Source organism: Gigantopelta aegis, chromosome 10 (genome assembly GCF_016097555.1).
Source record: "Gigantopelta aegis isolate Gae_Host chromosome 10, Gae_host_genome, whole genome shotgun sequence".
In the NCBI taxonomy this organism is placed as follows: Eukaryota; Metazoa; Mollusca; class Gastropoda; order Neomphalida; family Peltospiridae; genus Gigantopelta; species Gigantopelta aegis.
Genome location: NC_054708.1, coordinates 11,151,217 through 11,172,316, shown reverse-complemented (window position 1 = coordinate 11,172,316; position 21,100 = coordinate 11,151,217). Strand labels below are relative to the sequence as shown.

The 21,100-nt window shown below is 39.2% G+C and overlaps 1 protein-coding gene across 1 annotated transcript; it reads right to left on the bottom strand.

Annotated features, from left to right (window-relative positions):
• Positions 1-1,959: 1,959 nt before the first annotated feature.
• On the bottom strand, positions 1,960-15,971 carry LOC121383351 (dual specificity protein phosphatase 1-like). The gene is made up of 4 exons (XM_041513330.1): positions 15,541-15,971; positions 6,740-6,843; positions 5,533-5,752; positions 1,960-4,960 (listed from the first exon to the last, which is right to left on the bottom strand). Exons 1-4 carry the CDS (start codon positions 15,905-15,907, stop codon positions 4,494-4,496), a joined length of 1,158 nt encoding a protein of 385 aa, XP_041369264.1. The 5' UTR covers positions 15,908-15,971; the 3' UTR covers positions 1,960-4,493.
• Between the last annotated feature and the right edge of the window lie 5,129 nt (positions 15,972-21,100).

The window sequence follows — 21,100 nt, the reverse complement described above, 5'->3', positions numbered from 1 at the left end:
CATCCGGTGGCCGAACCTGGGATAGACATGCTCGAAACCTTCGTGGTATAGGAGCATGTAAATACTTTATTGATTGATTGATTATGTTTTTGTTACTAACCACTTATTGACTTTATTGTTAAACAGTCAGGGCGGGACGTAGCCCAGTGGTAAAGCGCTCGCTTGATGTGCGGTCGGTTTACGGACTGGTATATCAAAGGCCGTGGTATGTGCTATCCTGCCTGTGGGATGGTGCATATAAAAGATCCTTTGCTACTAATGGAAAAATATAGCGGGTTTTTTCTCTAAGACTATATATCAAAATTACCAAATGTTTGACATTCAATAGCTGATGATTAATAAGTCAATGTGCTCTAATGGTGTCGTTAAACAAAAACTTTTTTTGTTTGTTAAACAGATTCATCCATTCATTCATTCATTCATTCATTACTGTGTCCAAAACATATATATATTCTGGTCAACGTGTTGTGAATTCTATAATTAATTCGTCGATTTTTAGAAACTCTTTTTATACTTTTATAGATTATTGGCTACTCTTGACACCTATGAATAACGTATACACATAATATTTATAGGAAACAGCGCCACGCTATAATTTGTAAGAGTCTATATCTGATCGGGACTAGTAATGACAATAACACGTTCATGGTTGGGTGAATCAGGAGAAAACAATAGCCTTGCTTAGTCACTCCATCTGTGGCGGTCATCTGACGCGGCACACCTTGCGTCGACTTGTGCGCGCGGTTTGACGGAGTGTCCAGAATAGCACGATTCAGTGACTGACCAAATCACGTGGCGTAAGGTTTTAATTAATGTTCACGTGCTCATGTGGGGGCGGGGTGTAGCTCAGTAGTAGAGCAATTGCCTGATGCGCTATGGATCGCAGTATCGATCGACCGCGAAGGACTGTGCGCGAGTTCTCCATGTCTCTGTCAGGGTCTCTCTCTCTCTCTCCCCCTCTCCCTCCCCCCCCCCCCCCTCTCTCTCTCTCCCCTCTCTCTCTCCCCTCCCCCCTCTCTCTCCCCCTCCTCTCTCTTTCTCCCCCTATCTCTCATATTATCCATGTCTTCTGTTCATCATTACTCAAGATTCTGAAACACACCTAAAACCCACACGTCTTAATTTTGCATGTTCTATGTAAGTTGCAAATCCCATTAAGTTGTTTGGTTGTAAGTTGTTAAAAACATCAAGTGACATTTTTGGATGAGAGGGTTCCGTTTTCAACCCACTTTTTATTATAATCAAGCCCAAAAATGAATGTCGTATACCAAAAAAAGAAGAAGAAAAGGATTACCCCCCCCCCCCAATCTCTCTCTCTGTCTCTCATATCTGTCATATCTCTGTCATATCTCTTTCTCTCATCTCTCCCTCTGTCTCATCATTCTGCCGTAGTTTAAAATATGTTGAGATGTCGTTCTCCTGTACACGACCGACTGGCTGTCCTCCACACATACACACCCACAGAGACAGAGACACAGCGCGCGCGAGAGAGAGAGAGAGAGAGAGAGAGAGAGAGAGAGAGAGAGAGAGAGAGAGAGAGAGAGAGAGAGAGAGAGAGATTAATTTTTGGGCTTGATTATAATAAAAAGTGGGTTGAAAACGGAACCCTCTCCTCCAAAAATGTCACTTGGTATTTGTAATACAACCAAACAACTTAATGGGATTTGCAACTTACACAGAACATGAAAAATTAAGACGTGTGGGTTTTAGGTCTGTTTCAGAATCTTGAGTAATGATGAACAGAAGACGAATAATTTGCCACCGGAGTGTCTGTGTGTAAACGTGTGTAATAAACAACCACGCGCACTGGTAGGACACCCCCTTCCCCCACCCCCACCCCACCACCATTTATTCACGTCATCATAAACCACCCTGCCCGCCAAAAAGGTTTGTTACCGACTCATAATTACAAACAGCGTACACATTCATATTTTTATAGTGGACACAACAACGACGGCACAAAGGTAATAATATATCAAATTTATTTTTCATTCAAATAAATATATTTTTCATTCAAATAAATAAATATCACAACATTTTCATTCTTTTTTCAAATTGCACAAATTACCAAATATGATTGAAATCGGCTCTAACATTTATAGACCAATGGAGCCGATGTTTAACAATCTGATTGAAAATCACCAAATATGCATCGTCAGTCACATCAAATCCACTGTTACTTTGTGCGTAATTTTTTTTATTATGTACGTGCTATTAACAGAACCAAATCGGCAAGCAAATGTTTCAAATTAGCTTAACAACATTTCTTGAACGGTCTGGAAACTAAAAATCTACGTCGTCTATTTAGACAAAGCGTCTGAATAGACCAATTTCTTTTAGCACACATAACCAGTAGAGACCAAATAGCCACAAGTAGAATATTGTAATCGTTAAATATACTACTACCATAGTTTAAAATGAGATGAGGTGTCAAAAGAAGTATAATTTTTCGTCATGTTTCGCAAGTATGAGTACTAGATTAAGACGACGCTACACGATACGAGTATCTTGTACGAGAATAGCCACGACAATAACCGATTGCATAGCAGCCGATGAAATTGTAATATTTCCTTGTCACAACTATTCTCGTACGAGGTACTCGTTTCGTGTGGCGCCGCCTTTAGTCTCAAGTTATCTACCTTTACATGTGAAAAAAATTAAATAAAACATATAAAGAAAAAAATGAACTAAGACAGAAGATTGTAAAATATAAAAATATGAATGAAATTAACCCTTAATGACTGAGGTATTATTTATAAGTCTTGTTATCTACAGCTGCCAAACATGTATACGTCATTTCCACTTTCAATACAAATATTTGTGCTGGTAATTTATTCTGAGCATTTATATTTACAGTGTATAAATAGATGAGCAGTCATTCGCACAAACCAGCAGGGAGCATTGAATTTTGCGACATTTATCAAATGGACGGAAGAAAGCAGTGCCGTATTTAGTCTGAAATAATTGGGAGATGAAGGCTGTGAAAAAAAATATATGACTTCTCCAAGTAGAAAAAAATAGATCGAATACTTCTGTTGATGTATAAATATCTTCAATATTGAGATGAAAAAGGGTGCATTATTAAACCAAAAACGCCGTAATTTCGTGTATGTTTTTTCTTCACGAATAGGCGTACGAGTTCCCATTTTTGTTGGGGAGGGGAGGGGCGGGCTGATTTTCCCCCAAATTAAACGAAAATGCCTAAATATGGATAACAACAGCTATATAAGGTTCCAAACGAAACACCGCTCATTTTCACAATGGTTATAACTAATATTTTGAGTAAAATGATCAAAATACATGGCGAAAACATGTTGACGCCAGCTCATTTTGCTTAAACCTTTCCATAGTTTTCGTCTGAATGTGACGTTATGCTCCAGCACTGGGTGAGGGTAATTGACACACACCCCCCTCATCGCACGCACACGCACACACACACGCACACACACACGCACACACACACACGCACACACACACACACACACACACACACACACACACACACACACACACACACACACACACACCTCGCACGCTTATGTTTATCCTTTAAGCCCTGGGAGCTTATACAAAGCGTTCGGCGCTATTCTGTCCAGTAACAGTTCACAACGGTTTAACATTGGCATCGGTGACATAGTTGCTAAGTCGCCGACCTTATGATTGGTAGGTGCTATGTTCGCAGCTCAGTTAATTTTAACGACTTGGGAGGGAAAAGCACACCAAGTTCTATTTTTACTAACAACCATTAAACCTTGTCTTGTAGCCGAGCTGTGTACCCATGACTTGGTGATTTAACCACACATGAATACAAGCAAGAATAGTAACTAATAGACAGACAAGTGTTTAACATACATGTACAGTATTAAAAAATCCATATTACTTTCGTTAAGTCCCTGAGAATTTAGCACCACAATAACATAGCACCATTTAAAATACTATTAGTATGCATTGACCGTACATGAATCGACATAGATGTATGGATTATATGTTAACGAATGAATATTCAGTGACACATGAATACAAGTGAATCTAGAGTCACTTCAAAACTCAGAAACCATGAAACTGCTTATAGAGCCGGATTAAGGTTTTCGTAAACCAAAGGCACAGAAAATAATTGATAATTATCTCTAGGTCTTTCGTCTCCAAAATAATGAACAGATGTTTTCCTCAGGTATTACAGTAACCGGTATTGCGCAATATCTTCAATAACACGTCAAGGATTGCCAATTGACATCCAATATTGGCTTCAAGTATTCGTGAAAGTTAGGCTTTTGGTACCTCATGACTGAAACCTTTTTTTCATCATAGTAAATATAGTCTTACAATAAACCAATTTCGTATGTTTGTTGAAATGTCTTCCTCCGAAATATCATATTGCACCACACAAAGAGTTTACCAACTATGATGAGAGACATCTGAAGCATAACACCACATGAACATAGTGTATTTGTTTTCAGGTACGACGTTGACCTAAATCAGTTCCACACTTTGCGCTAGCTAGGCGAAAGTAAGGGCGTGCAAAATGGAGTATATTCTTGTACGTTGAAAGAAAACCTGCTAGCTGCAGCATCCAAAGTGAAGTCTTGAGGACTGAAAGACAAAGGTCTGCAAGATGAAGCGTCTGAGGGAAATTCCTGAGGGCTGAAAGTGAACTCTGAAGTGGACGTCATTGAAGGAAACGCATTTGATGTCAAATCACTGATAGTCTCATCTGGCGTCTGCATGAGATGGCTCTGCTTAACGTTTCTTGATCCCGTCAGCTGGATCTCAAAATTCTTCAGCTGTTGCATAAAGTTCAGATTCGGGTCGATGACGTCACGTCTGGCACGGACGTGTTCGTAAGCCTTGTCCAAGGACAGTCTATTTGCAGACATGAGATAGGCCAGACAGATGGTGGCCGATCGGCTCACCCCAGCTTGACAATGCACCAGCACCTTTCCCTCCTTTAATTTAACTGCATCTGCAATGAATCAAATAGCTACAGGTGAAGTACAAGTATGATAAATGTTATATTAAACTTCAATTTATATAAATACCATCAACATTATATTAATTGAATCATTCAGGCATTAGCGTTTGTTTTTAACGTCTTTTAATTGTAATACTACTACTATCAACTAGTCGGTCAGTGATTACTGAAGTTGGTTTCAGGCCTGGTATTCCTAAAAAGGAATATAGGCCTGGTATTCCTAAAAAGGAATATATAAATAAGTAGAGATGTCATACAAACAACACAGACGGTGATCAAAGTCGGAATATGTGCTCAGGAGGGTTCATATATCAGCACACCAGATATGATACAGTATGGCATGCTTCTTTCACTGGACTTTTAATGTGTTCTAAAAAGATTTTTGACATACTTATTAAACATGTGTACCCATCTACATCTGAATTTAACATTGTTGACTCAGAATTTATCAAGTTATATTGTCCAAAAAACTAATAATAAATAAATACACCCCCCCCCCCCCCCCATATCAACAAAAATCCAAAAACAAATGTGAATAGGTGTATTGTTATTAGCGTACTTACCAATGAACTCGTTAGCTTGAGAAAACCACGATAACAGCTCAGCGGAAGAGGTGTCGTTCACGGGAATGTTCATGTACCGGAAGTCCGCCTCAAATTGATTTTGACACGTCGTTGACACGTTAATAAGGGAGGTAATTCCCAACGTTTTGAGCAGATCACCCTGACAGGCATGCTGGTAGTTACCAAGATACAAGTGTGGCAGGATTTCAACCGGTTCAGTCTGCAAGAAAATATAAACAATGCTTTAAAAAAAAAAAAAAAACTGACCCGTAACTGCAGTGTGGGCTCGGGACAGTTGCCACCCGCCTAGAAAATGATAAGAAAATTATCTTTTTACGTCAACAGAGCCCTTGCTGTCTACCTAAAGAAGACTATATTAATGTGTAGTGGAAATATTGCATTGTACGTGTTCAAAGTAAATTCACTCCATACGCATCCTACCCAACGAAGCCGAATATTGCAGAATATGACGACTCTTTAGGGATAAAACACATGGGCGTACATAGGGGGGGTTCGATGGGTTCGACCGAACACCCCCCCCCACCCACCCCACCCCCGAAGTCGCTTTTTTATAATTTAATATATCTGACATTATTATATTTACTCAACATAGAAATATATGCCCAATATCTCTGCAATCTATTTTGGAACCCCCCTTTTCAAAACTCAACATAGAAATATATGCCCAATATCTCTGCAATCTATTTTGGAACCCCCCTTTCCAAAATCCTATGTACGCCCATGAAACACCTCTTCAACATTGCCGTCTTGATAAAATTAAAAATAATTCGCTTAATTGTTTTGCTGATGTTCTTGGGTCTTTTTGTTGACGTGTTTTGTTGAGGGTGGTGTCATCTACAAAATATTATTTTTAAAAATCAAATACCTTGCCGATTCGTTACATTTTACATATTTATACTCATTGTCCTGCTCTATCCAGAATGCAATATATATATGCTATAGCTATAGTGCAAACATGTGCAATCTGTCGCGTCGTGAAGTATAATGGACCCCATTAAGGAAGTCATCACTAAATGCATCCGGCTGAAACAATTTATCACTAAGTAATACAGCTACTGACTACCGCCCTCCCTCGCCCTCAGTCTATGGGAAACAAAATAATAAAAGGAGATCCTATGAAGGGATTTCATTTTCCAACACTCGATGTTAGACTTTGGTGCAATTTGTTCAGCAAAATGTTTCTTACCTTCCTTGGTGTCATCTGGAATATGCGATTGTGAAAGTATCCGGAAGTTACGCTTTGGTTAAGGCACAATGCTGGACAGACATCTTGAAACGCATCAAAACCACCTGTAAAAGAAAAAAACATCAAACTGTCTTAAGTTAAATGACTAAATACGAGGCGCCAAGGTTTAAAATCTGGCACATAGGCGCTGGAAGATGCCAGCAATATATTAATTTGCATTTGAACTAAAAGGAGGAGGTGGAAATACATAGTCTTCAGAGTTGGGAGTGGTGCACTGGCACACACACACACACCCCTCCCCTTCCAGCCCCACACCCTTCCCAAAGCATGTATGGCGTAATGGTAATCTCGATTAGGTTTATTATCGGTCATTGTTTTTACGATCTTTACAACTTATTTTAACAATTTTTTTAAAATTAATTAATTAATTAGATAAAAGTATTAGGCTATCAAAGGGCGGGATGTAGCTCGGTCAAAAAGCGTTCGACTCATACTTGTTCCGATTAGTCGTATGATAGACCGCCAATTAACGATTTTTAAAACGTATTAATATGTTTTGATTTGTATTTTTACGTTATTCATTAAGATACACATGCCAATTCATCGGTTCCCTTTTGACGCAGAGGGACTTCGTGTAAAAATCTTTATTTTACCAGTTAAGACTGAAAGCAATGATGTTACAAAATTCCGAAATGTTTAATAATTTCGTGTAATCACCTTTTCACTCAGTGGTTTCACAAAATACCTCGAATTCTTGGGAATTTAAAGAAATCCCAGAAACCTGACTGACTGAATAAATCAATGATTTATGGTCATATCTACCTCGCACCCACATTTCATCTCATTAACGAATGTAACAGTCCTACAAAAACACTAATAAAATCGTTTTTGTTATCACGCCAGATGTTTATATTAGCGAGTAGGTGTATCGGCTGCATACTTGATAGTCACAGGGAAATGTATTCCGGACATTCGGAACTGGCTATTTCCCGGATGACACGTAGATCCTTCTCGATTCCTGATATGATAGTAATTTCCATGTTACTTACACCTCGCCTAGATAGCTCAATTGTTTTGTTTGTTTCGTGTTTTTTGTAGGGTTTTTTTTTTGGGTGAGGGGGGGGGGGGGGGGGGGAGCTTGTTGTTGTTTCCACCAAAGTACTGAATATTTTACTAAGATTTCAACTAGGATTTGTACCAGATATAGCCAGAGATAGTAGGGAACAATTTAATAATTCTATAATTTTCAAAAAATACTAAACAGAAAACAATGACATTCTGAAACTAGTTGACACTAGTTAGGAATGGTTATATATTGTACATCCCCTACCCACAAACAGCGCTTTCTATTAATTGTACCTGACGTGGAACACTTGTAACTGGACTCGTTCCACCCAGTACACAGTACACCACAACTGGACAAAGGCCATGGTATGTGCTTTTCTGTCTGTGAGAAAGTGCATATGAAAGTTCTCTTGTTGCATTAGGAAAAATGTAGTGGGTTTCCTCTGATGACTACGTATCAGAATTAACAAATGTTTGACATCCAATAGCTCCAGTGGTGTCGTTAAACAAAACAACCTTTAAACTTTGTGTAACTGAAAATCGATGAGTTCACCGAGGGGGAAGGGGTGGGATTCATCCTACAACCCATGACGGGATGGAGCCCAGTGGTATTTTAGCGCTAACACCCTCACACCCGAACAGGAAATCGACGAGTCCAATGAGCGGGGGAGGGGTGGGGGGGTAATCTTACAACCCGTGACGGGTTCGAGCCCAGTGGTAAAGCGCTAACCCTCACACCCGAACATAGTTTAGTTTAACGAGACTATTAGAGCACATTGATTTATTAATCATCAGCTATTGCATGTCAAACATTTGTTAATTCTGATGATTATATATAGTCTTAGATGAAACCCGCTACATGTTGCCATCAGTAAGAAGGGCTTTTTTATATGCACTTTCCCAGACAAGAGAACATACCACGTCCTTTGATATATTAGTCGTGGGACACTGGTTAGGATTGGGTGGGGGGAACAGTTAGACTGAGCTTGACAACCCCCAACTCCCCCCCCCCCCGAAAAGGTTTATGGTGACATTTTAATGTTTTAAGTGTCACTTTGTCTAGCTGGAGAAGGCCCTATTTTTCTGTACCATTGTGTCCCCCCCGTCCCGTTGCCGCCCCCCCCCCCCCCCCCACACACACACACATCCCACACCACATGTATGCTAGGTACGGCTCAAGGTACATATTATCAGTGGGGGAAAAAATAACAGACGTTTCCATACAATGCAGTGAATGAATGACAATTTCAATTGCAGCGTTATCGCACCACGCCCGTTCTTTTTGCACACGTCCCATTGTTTCTACCGGTTAGATTGCTGTGAATGAATGAATGAATTGATCAATACCACTAGTTATGAATGGGCCTGGTTAATGATTAAATGACTATTAGCTTTGCGCGAGTTCATCTCGCTCGTCGCCAAGGGATGGGCATTTCAACATGCGCCTGGTATCTGTATAACAATTATCATTCAGCCTTGTTTTAATTGTAAACGGCTGGTAATCTCGTTATATATAGATGGGGATCGGTCAGCAGGACAAGTATTGCAGTACAGGTTTGTAAACATGAAAAGAAAACCGACTGTAATGATGAATATATTCGTTATTTCCTCCATAAATGAAGACAATACATCACACACAAGGATGCAGATGGAAAATTAACCGAGTATCGTATACATATCCCTGCATATACATACATATACATACACATACACACATACACACATACACACATACATACATACATATACATACATACATATATATATATAGATAGATATATATATATATATAGATAGATATATAGATAGATAGATAGATAGATAGATAGATATATATACTACTCAAAAGAATTTAAGGGTCAAAAATTTATTACCAAATAAGTTTCAGAGTATTAGATTAATGATGTAAACTACACCAAAAATTTAATTTATTGTTCCATATTTACAAAAAAACACAATTAAACGTCACTGTATACAAGAAAGTCACATGACATGCTGTCAAAGTTGAAGGTTGTCAAACATGGATTTTACACATTAGAACATTCGTTTAATAGTGTGTGAATCCACCCCTGGCGCGAATACACTCGACACATCGTTGCCTCATGCTGTTGATCAGACGTCTGAAGAACTCTTGGGGAATGGCCTGCCACTCTGCCATAAGAAGTTGACCCAGATCATGAAGGTTGGCCGGAGGGGCATGGTTATCCCGAACTCTCCTGCCTAATTCGTCCCAGGCGTGCTCTATTGGGGCCAAGTCAGGCTAATATGCTGGCCAATTCATCCTGGCGATACCTTGTTGTCTGAGAAAGTCCGTTACCACCCTGGCGCGATGGGGTCTGGCATTGTCATCATGCAGAACTGCCCCACCGCCAATCTGCTGAAGGCCTGGGAGAACCAACGGCCGGATAATCTCATTCAGATAGCGGATTCCATTCCGATTGCCATCCACCACATAGAGGGGGGTCCTGTGGTGGATAGAGATGCCGCCCCACACCATGATGAGTAACGTTAACGTCAGCGAAGCGCTCCCCAGGACGTCTGTAGACACGAACCCGACCGTGGTTGAACTGGAGACTAAACCTGGACTCATCAGTGAACATCACTCGACCCCACTGAACACGTTGCCACCGCAGATGAAGTGTGCACCAGTGACGTCTGGCCGTTCTGTGACGTGGTAGGAGTGGTGGTCGAACAGCCTGGCGACGGCAGCGTAGATTATTGGCTCTCAGACGATTGCGTATGGTTTGATCAGACACTCGAGTTCCAGTCGCAGTCCGCAGATTGTCACGTACTCGGCGTGCAGTGGTTGTGCGTTGACGTAGAGCCATATTGGTGATGTAGCGGTCCTCTCTATTTGTAGTGCTTCGGGGTCTTCCCGAAACGTGGACGATTTCGAACAGAATTCGTTGCTTGGTACTGGTTGCCACAGTCGGCCAACAACACTCTGACTGACACCAAGTCTCAGAGCAACATTTCTTTGCGTATTGCCATCCTGAAGCCAAGCAATAGCCCTTCCTCGATCTTCGATAGTCAGTTGATGTCGTACCATTGTCGAATTTGGAGAGTGCACCGTACACGAACGCAAGCTCCAATTATACGGAAATTCAGCATTGGGAACATGGAATACACATGCAAAGCGTGCAAATGAAGCGCTTTGTGAAAAAGCAAGTTATGGGCACTTAGCAGACCTTTCGCTTTCGCCCTAATTTACATGCAAATGTAAGCATGTTTTCGCCATTACAACTAGTCGACAGTGTCAATGACAGTGGATTTTAATTCATTTATGGGTTGCTTAGACCCACTTTCGTCAAAATGGAACAATACCATGCGTGACATTATGGTCTAGCTAATATAACTGACATTCAGAAAATAATGTCGAAAATATCGTCTGACCCTTAAATTCTTTTGAGTAGTATATATATAGATAGATAGATAGATAGAGAAAGAAAGAAAGAAGTGTTTTATTTAACGACGCACTCAACACATTTTATTTACGGTTATATGGCGTCAGACATATGGTTAAGGACCACACAGATTTTGAGAGGAAACCCGCTGACGCCACTACATGGGCTACTCTTCCGATTGGCAGCAAGGGATCTTTTATTTGCGCTTCCCACAGGCAGGATAGCACAAACCATGGCCTTTGTTGAACCAGTTATGGATCACTGGTCGGTGCAAGTGGTTTACACCTACCCATTGAGCCTTCGGAGCACTCACTCAGGGTTTGGAGTCGGTATCTGGATTAAAAATCCCATGCCTCGACTAGGATCCGAACCCAGTACCTACCAGCCTGTAGACCGATGGCCTGCCACGACGCCACCGAGGCCGGTAGATAGATAGAGAGAGATAGAGACACACACAGAGAGATACAGACAGAGTCGCGCGACGAATGATATGATTGAAAACTTCACGAGATGAGAGATATAAATCATATTTGACAAAAAACATGACATTTTCTATTTATTATATAACTTTTAGCAATTTACCTTCATTTTCAAAATGCCAGCAGCAAAATAGTTCCGGCTTCATTACAGTGAAGATAACACATTTTAGAGTGAAATAGTGAAATTTTCACTAAAATGTGTTATCGTCACTGAGTGACTTGATAACACTTTTATTTCACTGATATTTTAAGATATTTCACTAAATGTTATATAATAAAAATAAACATGCATTGAACTACATTGAAAACGCACCAGTTACATTTGTAGTTGTAGAAAAGAAAATATAACCATTTTTTTTACATTTAACCGATTTTGTATAATGTATTCTGGTAGACATTAAATAAGCCAAAAATTGTGTAAACAAGGATTAGAGTTATTGTGTTTTAGAGCAACATCACACACGTGTGTGATAATTAGTACTGGGGACTACTCTACAACTCCAAGACGATCGGTAGCAACACCAAGCTACATCTCCTGGGCACAATATTTCACGCGAACAGTCGTTCTGTTCGCTTGCCGGTTACGCGAATTCAGATTCACGCGAACGGCCAATGGGATTCGTGGTTAAATGTTATATTCAGGTGTTCCAAAAATACAACCAGAAAAAAATCTCTCATCGTAAAATCAGTTTGTTTAAAATCTATTTTTAATGTCATTGTAGCATAGAACCATGGTACAAGTGTATTATTATGTTTTGGTAAGTCGCCGGTTACGCCAACATAATTCACGTAAACTAACATTCGGTTATCTAGGTAGAATTATTTTAATAAAAATAAAATGGGGTGAACCAACATGAGGTTACCTAGGATTTTAAAATCTTGTACCCTGCATCTCGCTCGCGGTTTCCAGTGTTAAAAGCGTAGAGCTTTTTCTGGCGCACCTAAATGTCTTAGCGGGGAATAGAACTATTTATATCATATTCGATATATTTCTGATCGTCCACACGAAATTATAATATTGATACGATTATTTTGTACATAAAACTGAGTGAGAGAGAGAGAGAGAGAGAGAGAGAGAGAGAGAGAGAGAGAGAGAGAGAGAGAGAGAGGGGGGGGGGGAGGCGAGTGTATCTTATGTGTGTGTCCTCATAAACTAAGACGTACATTACTTTTTAAAAGTCCATAAATTCGCTATTAGTGACAAGCGATATAAACAATTAAATATTGAAGACAGCAGTCGTTTTGGTTGTTGATGCTGTTGTATTAGAGGACTTAAAATTATTTGTTTATATTGGACTGTTGTGTGTATTGCGGTGGTAGCCACGTCATTGAAGGAGCCCTACAATTTCAAGAACATCACATTAAACAAAATGTCATTAGCCAAATACAAAATATTCTAGCTACTTCGTTTCAATATTAACAATTGGTCAATTTGGCTATGAGCAGGATAAGTGTTCAATAATTCAAATAATGTATTACTAAAATCCCGGAGTAAAATCAAACAATTATCCGTAGGCTGTATTTAAATTTTTAACTTCCAGTCTCCCAACCCCGTACTTATTACGGTGTCCTTGTGATAATGTTTTTTTCCAGTAGTTTCCATTTCGATCAACTACTAATATCTAAAACGCAGTAGACCCATACAATATTTTCTCGATCCGATATCCATGTTAAATCCGTGTTTTGGTATAATTCTATTTTAACGCAGTTTCTACTTTCCGTAGGTATATTTGTGTTATGTTTAAAATTACTCATATCTTTGAGATTTTTACATATTTTATTTTACCGTTAGGCGGAAAATGTAAAAAAAACTACAAAAAAAACCCACCTTCGACGTAATCTTTAAACCTAATCAAAATCTACAAGACATGTCTAAAGGTATATGCACCAGTATTATTTTGGAATGAATGAATTAACGAGTGCACGAATGAAGGAATAATTGAATGTATTCATAAATGAATGCTTGTTTAACACCTCAACTCTATTAATAGGTCGACTTAAAGTGTGAAACAATGGGAAATGACGATAAACAAAGTAATATAAAAATTATCAATTACCAATATACCACCAATGTTAAAAGATGTGAAAGCATCGCAATTCGCCCATAATACAGCACACCAAATATAAAATATTGTGTCTGGGGTCAATAAACTCAGTAAAAAAAGTTGTCAAATGCTGCATTTAAGTATTTTGTAAATACGGATATCCTGTCCCCACCCTCACCCCACCCCCAATCTTAGTGGTTTTTACGTTCTTTAAGTGACACATCGGATTATTACTATTAGTAAAATTGTATCAACTTAAAGTAGGGCTTGTGAATTTTTAATCGTGGCTAGTATATTTTTAAAATCACTGATTCCATGGCGTGTGGACTTTATGAAAATGCTAGAAGCCATGGGTATGGTGTATAGAGCCGTGGTAAACAAACCGAACTAGAACACAAAACGGAACCGTAACTACTCCCATTTTATGGTCATTTCTCAGACAGACAGATCAGTGGATTATTGCGATGTCAGTTAAGTAGTATAGCATTGGAAACTGAAAAAAGTAACGTTTGTCTTTGTTTAACAACACCACTAGAGCACATTGATTTATATATCATCAACTATTTTTACGTCAAACATTTTGTATATTCGATATTTAGTCTTAGAGAGAAAAACCGCTACATATTTCCATAAGGAAATTAGGGACCTTATGGGATCTTAAATAAGGGATTTTATGCACCACCCCATAGACAGAATAGCACATACCACGGCCTTTGATATACCAGTCGTAGTGCACTGACTGGAATGAGAAATGACCCATTGGGGTACTGATAAAGGATATGAATGATCAAAATACTCCGAGTGTGTACCTTTAATGATATGCGTTAATTATTCCAGAGGTTGTACGAAATTTAGAACAGATGCTTAAACGTCACGATATAACAATGAATTTAAGACTTGAAGGTACTGGCTTTAACTTAGTAGTGCATTCATGATTTAACAATAATTGGATATTATCATTTACATAAATAAAAATGAAATATGGGTCATGGATTTGTTGCTTTTTAAATAATGAGTGGGTGGCGTGATTTTAATGCCATGTAGTTCGATGGTGTTAATAAAGAATACTTTTCACCTCGAATCCAAACAAGATCAGGAACGTGCTCAGTGGGAATGGGACAAAGGGACACATACTGTCATACATCCCCAGACACACACCCCACCCCCCACAAAAAGGGCTCAAAACTTATTTTGTGGAGTGGGAAGCAATCTGTACTTGTCAAATTTCAAGATGGAAGCAAATGTTAAAAACTGGGAAATCATAAGATTTATTACCCAAAATAAAATATTCTCAATATTATCTGAAATGCTATAATAATCAAATGAAATACTATAGTAAAAAAAAAAATAATCTGCTTGTCAAGACTATATATGAAAAAGCATACTGTGCATTTTGAGCGACATTTACTGTCTCTTTCCCCCCCCCCCCCCCCCCCCCCCCCCCCACCCCCACCAATTTCAAGCCTTGCATAAAAGTTATTTTGTTTTTAGTTTAAAAGTCGCATGTCAGGCGCGAAAGCGGGGGAGGGGGTCAAAACCTTCTCTTTTAAAGTAGTCTTTTTTTAAAAATGTATTGTCTGGCGGAGCATGATTCGACCTCCCATCCCTAAAGACGTCACAAGCCATAATCATAATATTCGACACACGCGTCTACTTTCTTGTCTTTCTGGAGAAGATCATCTGTCGCCGTGTCCTGGTTCTTCTTGCAGTACAATCCCACGCATTTAGGCTATGTATGGTCCTTTATAAAAAAAAACCAACCCTACTACGTAGTACTAGACCCAAAAATAGGATGTCTGACGACTTACCCGCTAGATAGTAGATGTTTGGGACATCCACCTGCTGGTTCAGACTTTTCAACACGGAGTACAGGCTCGAATCCTGGGCGGCGTCGCTTAGTAGTGTCGTGTTTTGATCGTAGGCTATCACAGTCGTAAAATCACCACGGAGGAGGCACTCTCGTTTTTTCTCACAGGGAACAATGTTCTCCAAAGCTACGAATCCCCCGGATCTGCGTTTTAGAATTGGAGGGCAGTGTACGTTTGTCGAGTTTTCTATGTGGCAAGTGTTGAAAGACATAAACGGTCGAGTGTCCAGAATTAACACCTTCTCCCCGTGAATCGAACGAAAAAGTTCGATGCAGCGTTCCACGCTAATACTCAATATCGTATCCATGTTACAACCTGTACTGCAGCTCGTAACACAAGACCTTCCCAAGCTATAATGAATGAACAACACACGCCAGTGACTATTTATGAATGAAATCACACCAGAGTATTTCATTGGATGAAAGTTTAACGCATCACGTCTTCAACGGTGAGCTTTCCGATATAAAATATAGTGCGTTATTCTGTCTTAAATATAGTTTAACTTATTGCGTGATAATTTGTTAAAATTCGTTCGTTAATTTTATTACGCGACTAATTAATTGAAAACTTATTTTTAAAATTAATAGTATACTATTAAAGCATTTACGTCTGGTGTATACTTCGCAACGCATTAATATGACGAGTGAATTTCCACGCCAAATATAGAAGTTATTGAGTTAACAAAGTACTGATAACTCCGCCTATAATAACCAAATGTGGATCAGGTTTTGTTTGTGTGACTAAAGATCAGGATTGTCTAGTTAGGTCATGGCGCGTGTATTGATTTGGGGGCGAAGAGGGGAAGAAAGAATAAGAAGGGAAGGAAGACGAGCGCGTTCACGTGCTTCCCTTAGAATAGATAATTGTGACGATAACTACTCGTTTGAGACCTGTTTACCACCTCGGACCATTGAATAGGTGTCAAACATAAGTTAACTGCGAAAACATGATCTCTTGTTAGAGAAGAAACCTGCTGCCGCTATATAGACTACTCTTAGTCAGCAACAAGGGACTAATTATTATAAGCCTACCCCCAGTCAATGTTTCATCTCTCTCTCTCTCTCTCTCTCTCTCTCTCTCTCTCTCTCTCTCTCTCTCTCTCTCTCTCTCTCTCACCCTCACTCTCACTCTCTCTCTCTCTCTCTCTCTCTCTCTCTCTCTCTCTCTCTCTCTCTCTCTGTCTGTCTGTCTGTCTGTCTCTCTCTCTCTCTCTCTCTCTCTCTCTCTCTCTCTCTCTCTCTCTCTCTCTCTCTCTCTCTCTCTCTCTCTCTCTCTCTCTCTCTCTGGGGGCGAGACGCAGCGCAGTGGTAAAGCGCTCGCTTGATGCGCGGTCGGTTTGGGATCGATCTCCGTCGGTGGGCCCATTGGGCTATTTCTCGCTCCAGCCAGTGTATCACGACTGGTACATCAAAGGCCGTGGTATGTGCTATCCTGTCTATGGGATAGTGCATATAAAAGATCCCTTGCTGCCAATCGAAAAGAGTAGCCCATGAAGTGGCGACAGCGGGTTTCCTCCTTCAATACCTGTGGTCCTTAACCATATGTCTGACGCCATATAACCGTAAATAAAATGTGCTGAGTGCGTCGTTAAATAAAACATGTCCTTCCTTCCTACCTCCCTCTCTCTCTCTCTCTCTCTCTCTCTCTCTCTCTCTCTCTCTCTCTCTCTCTCTCTCTCTCTCTCTCTTAAAACATAGGTATTTTTTTGACACTATTTGTGTCTGATTCATCTGCACTAGAAATGACTTAAAACTAATAAAATGAGAACGTGTTAAAGTATTCTCTGGTATTTAAGTATCTGGTAAACGATAAAGACGCAGCAGGATGCGTCTTGTACACCAGTACCACTTGGTTAGCCTTTGATCTAGCAACTTTACTCACTTTCTTCAAGTATACGTTAATAACCTTTTCTCGGTAAGACATTCTTTAAATTATTGTGTTTAACGGGAAAGAGCATTTTATTTGCAGAATACGGATGTATCACAATAATTCGTATGTCATAAATTAGTTATGTGTATTTCTTTGTCCGCCTGTTTGTCTGTCTCAGTCTCTCTTCTTTCTATACATACATGTCTCATTTCTGTCTCTTTTTCTCTTTCTCACCTCTTCGTTTGTCTTTCCTTCTATGTCTCTCTCTCCGCTCTCGCTCCCCCTCTCTCATCCCCCCTCTCTCTTTCTCTCTCTCTCTCTCTCTCTCTCTCTCTCTCTCTCTCTCTCCGTCCCCTCCTTCTCTCTTTCCATCTCTCTATCTCTCGTACCCCTCCTTCTCTCTTTCATCTCTCTATCTCCGTACCCTCTCTCTTTCTATCTTTATCCCTCCCTCTCTCGCTCCCTCTCTAATTTTCTCTCTCCGTATCTCCCTCCTTCCCTCCCTACCTCTCTCTCCCTCTCTCTCTCTCTCTCTCTCTCTCTCTCTCTCTCTCTCTCTCTCTCTCTCTCTAGTCTCTCTCTCTCTCATCCTAGTTCTCTCTCTCTCTGTCGTCTGTCTCTGTCTCTCTCTGTCTCTCTCTCTCTCTCTCTCTCTCTCTCTCTCTCTCTCTCTCTCTCTCTCTCTCTCTCTCTCTCTCTCTTACTCTCTCTTCTGTTCTCTCATCCTATGTCCGTTTATGGTCTAACTAGGGAGTGTAGCACATAGTAACACACGGCTTTCTCCAGTCAGACAAAACAGTGCACTTTTAAACCAAAAGGTGTAAAAGGGTACATGAGGAGGAGCAACTCACAGATACACCCCAACAAGGTACCTGAAACCTGGTGAAATCGTTTATTTTCACATACAAGAATGCATGTAGTTGTCTTGCAATTTGGTTGTGCAAAAACACAGTGTGATATAGTAAGTCAAACGTATTCAAGTGAGTATATTGGTCAATTGTTATTATACAGTACAAAGAGGTTGGGTGATATAAACACGTTCATTTATATGCCGTTTTCCCGGCATTGTGACACAAGGTGCCTAAACGTGTTGGTTGTCGCTTGACTAAACAAATAATAAAACCCGCATATAGCATTTATAAATAAGATATACTGTTCCTATTTATATAAAACGCGACACGTCAGGATTTGTATATTAACACACTGGATGGGATTGGATAATAACAATACATTAAATATTAACTGCTGTTTCAACATGACAATTCTCCTGTGCGAGATTTATATCAGTTTTAGATTACAAGACATTAACAAATTTATTTTTAGATTACACGACTGTCACATTAACAAATTTATTTTTAGATTACAAGACTGCCACATTTAGAAAAACTTAATCGAAATATATTTAATATTCATCGGTCGTATTGTCGATAGTTGAATAGATTGTGATAGATATTCTTAAAACGATGTATGGAAATTATAGAATTAAAATTTAATCATTTAATTTAATTTAATTTTTAAATTTAATTTAATTTAATTTAATTTTATTTTTATTTTATTTGTTGAGGAGCGGTATGCAGTTCAAACATTTGTATAGTCGCCTGGGATGCATTGAACTGTAAGACTAGTATAGTAAGACTGTACACCCATTTGCGTTCTAACCAGTAGGCCTACTCCACGACTGGTTACCCATCAGTAAAATCCAGGATGCTCCCTAAGTGGGGAATTGTAGAAAAAGATCTCGTCGCTTTAGTCTGTCCCATCATTCTGTTAAAAAAAAAAAAAAAAAAATGTTTTTTTTAAATAATTTCAGTTTGGTTTGACGTAAGAAGAAAAGTAAAAGTGTTTTGGAAATAACAAAAAAATAAATAAATAATAAAATAAAAAATAAAAAATTGTGTGTGCAATTTACAAATCAATCGGTTCGGAAATAAATAACTTTTAGTAAATTACATAGTATGAAAAAAATGCGATCACTGTGGGACGGACTATAGTTACCTGTCTATCGCCCCCAGCTATTTCTGGATCAGAGTTTATGTCCTCCACCCATCAACCACCCCGCCCCTGCCCTACCTCCGCCAAGCTTCGACTATCCTGATTTATGGCTGATTATAGACGTTTTCCAGAGTTCAATGAACGCATCTTTTCTTGTACATATATTATTAATACACACCTGGTGGAACTAAAAATAAGCATGGCGGTGTTACACTACACCCTTTAAAGGTAATCAGACATATCTATGTTAGTAAATCCGAGAATATGTCTGGAGGTGAGTAGTGCTGCAACGATAAACCGGTATACCGGTATACCGCGATAATTGATCAGCTCGATACCACCGCGGTACAGTTTTGCGTATCGCGATTTGTATACGCTATTTTTGTTCCTTGTATCTTATTTGACTTGAAATAGGCAAACAAACAAACAAAAAAACCCACATCATTTTATTAATTGGTGATGACAGAAAATGTAACAATCACGTCAAGCGTAGTCGGCTTACTTGTTGGCATACGAAGTGATAGGTCGGTTATACTTGGTTCTAACTTCTAAACAAAACGTGTTAAAAGTCCAATGAAAATAACCAATTAACAATAATTACAAATAAATGTTTTGTTACTTACACATTATCATTCATTGTTCATTTACGTTGGAATACGGCTACGGCTATCATCTTCAAAGAAATAAACCAACAAATGAGAATCACACTTTGCTGTTTTTCACTGAACTCTGAATACTTCGGCCGATCGTTCAAAATACTTCGGCCGATCGTTCAAAATACCTCGGCTAATAACCTCGGAAAAGCCCGATAGTAAGGATTTCCGAATGTGACAATTTATAAATAGTTTGACACCGTCACACCGGTGTTCTAGTAGACTAGTATTGTGTTAAAATATAAAAATATGGCCTAAAATATTTAGCTTGACAGCTGAAACTAATAAAGATCATTAAAAAGTTATGGCTTCTGTTTTCATTACAAAAACAACCCATAAATATTAAATTTAAATAATATCAACTATATTGCAATACATATTGCAATACAGTTTCTTATATCGGAATATATCGCAATACGGTTTTGACCGTATCGTTGCACCCCTAGAGGTGAGTAAACGCCAATTATATAATGCTTCGTATTTCCGCTGTAGTCAGAAATGGCTGTAAATGGTTGGATTAAAACACGTTATTTGTCGAAAATAATGAACTCCGTTTTTTAAACGATAATTAAAAAATTAATTATAGTCGAGGAGTGATATGTGGGTAAAGAGAGAAAGAGAGATGTATGTTTAAGTTGGTGGTGTAGTGGTTAAGCCATCGGACATAATGCTGGTAGGTGCTGGGTTCGCAGCCCGGAACCGGCTCTAACCCAGACAGAGTTTTAACGACTAAATGGGTAGTTGTAAGGCCACTACACCGGCTTCTCTCGCACTAACCATTAACAACTAACCACTAACCTTCTGTCCTATACAGACAGCTCAGATAGCCGATATGAGGTGTGTGCTCTATACAACGTGCTTGAACCTTAATTGGATATAAGCACAAAAATAAGTACAAAAGAAAGAAAGAAAGTTGTAAAATTAGTTTAATCTTGTCCAATAGAATCGATATAACACGGCGTGTGTGTATGTGTGTGTATGTGTGT

Coding starts and splice junctions, on each gene's coding strand:
- LOC121383351 (XM_041513330.1), bottom strand. CDS start 15,907: ATGGATACGATATTGAGTATTAGCGTGGAACGCTGCATCGAACTTTTT. Junction 6,844..15,540: donor AAACATCTACTATCTAGCGG/GTAAGTCGTCAG, acceptor TTTCTTTTACAG/GTGGTTTTGATGCGTTTCAA. Junction 4,961..5,532: donor TCAAGCTAACGAGTTCATTG/GTAAGTACGCTA, acceptor GATTCATTGCAG/ATGCAGTTAAATTAAAGGAG.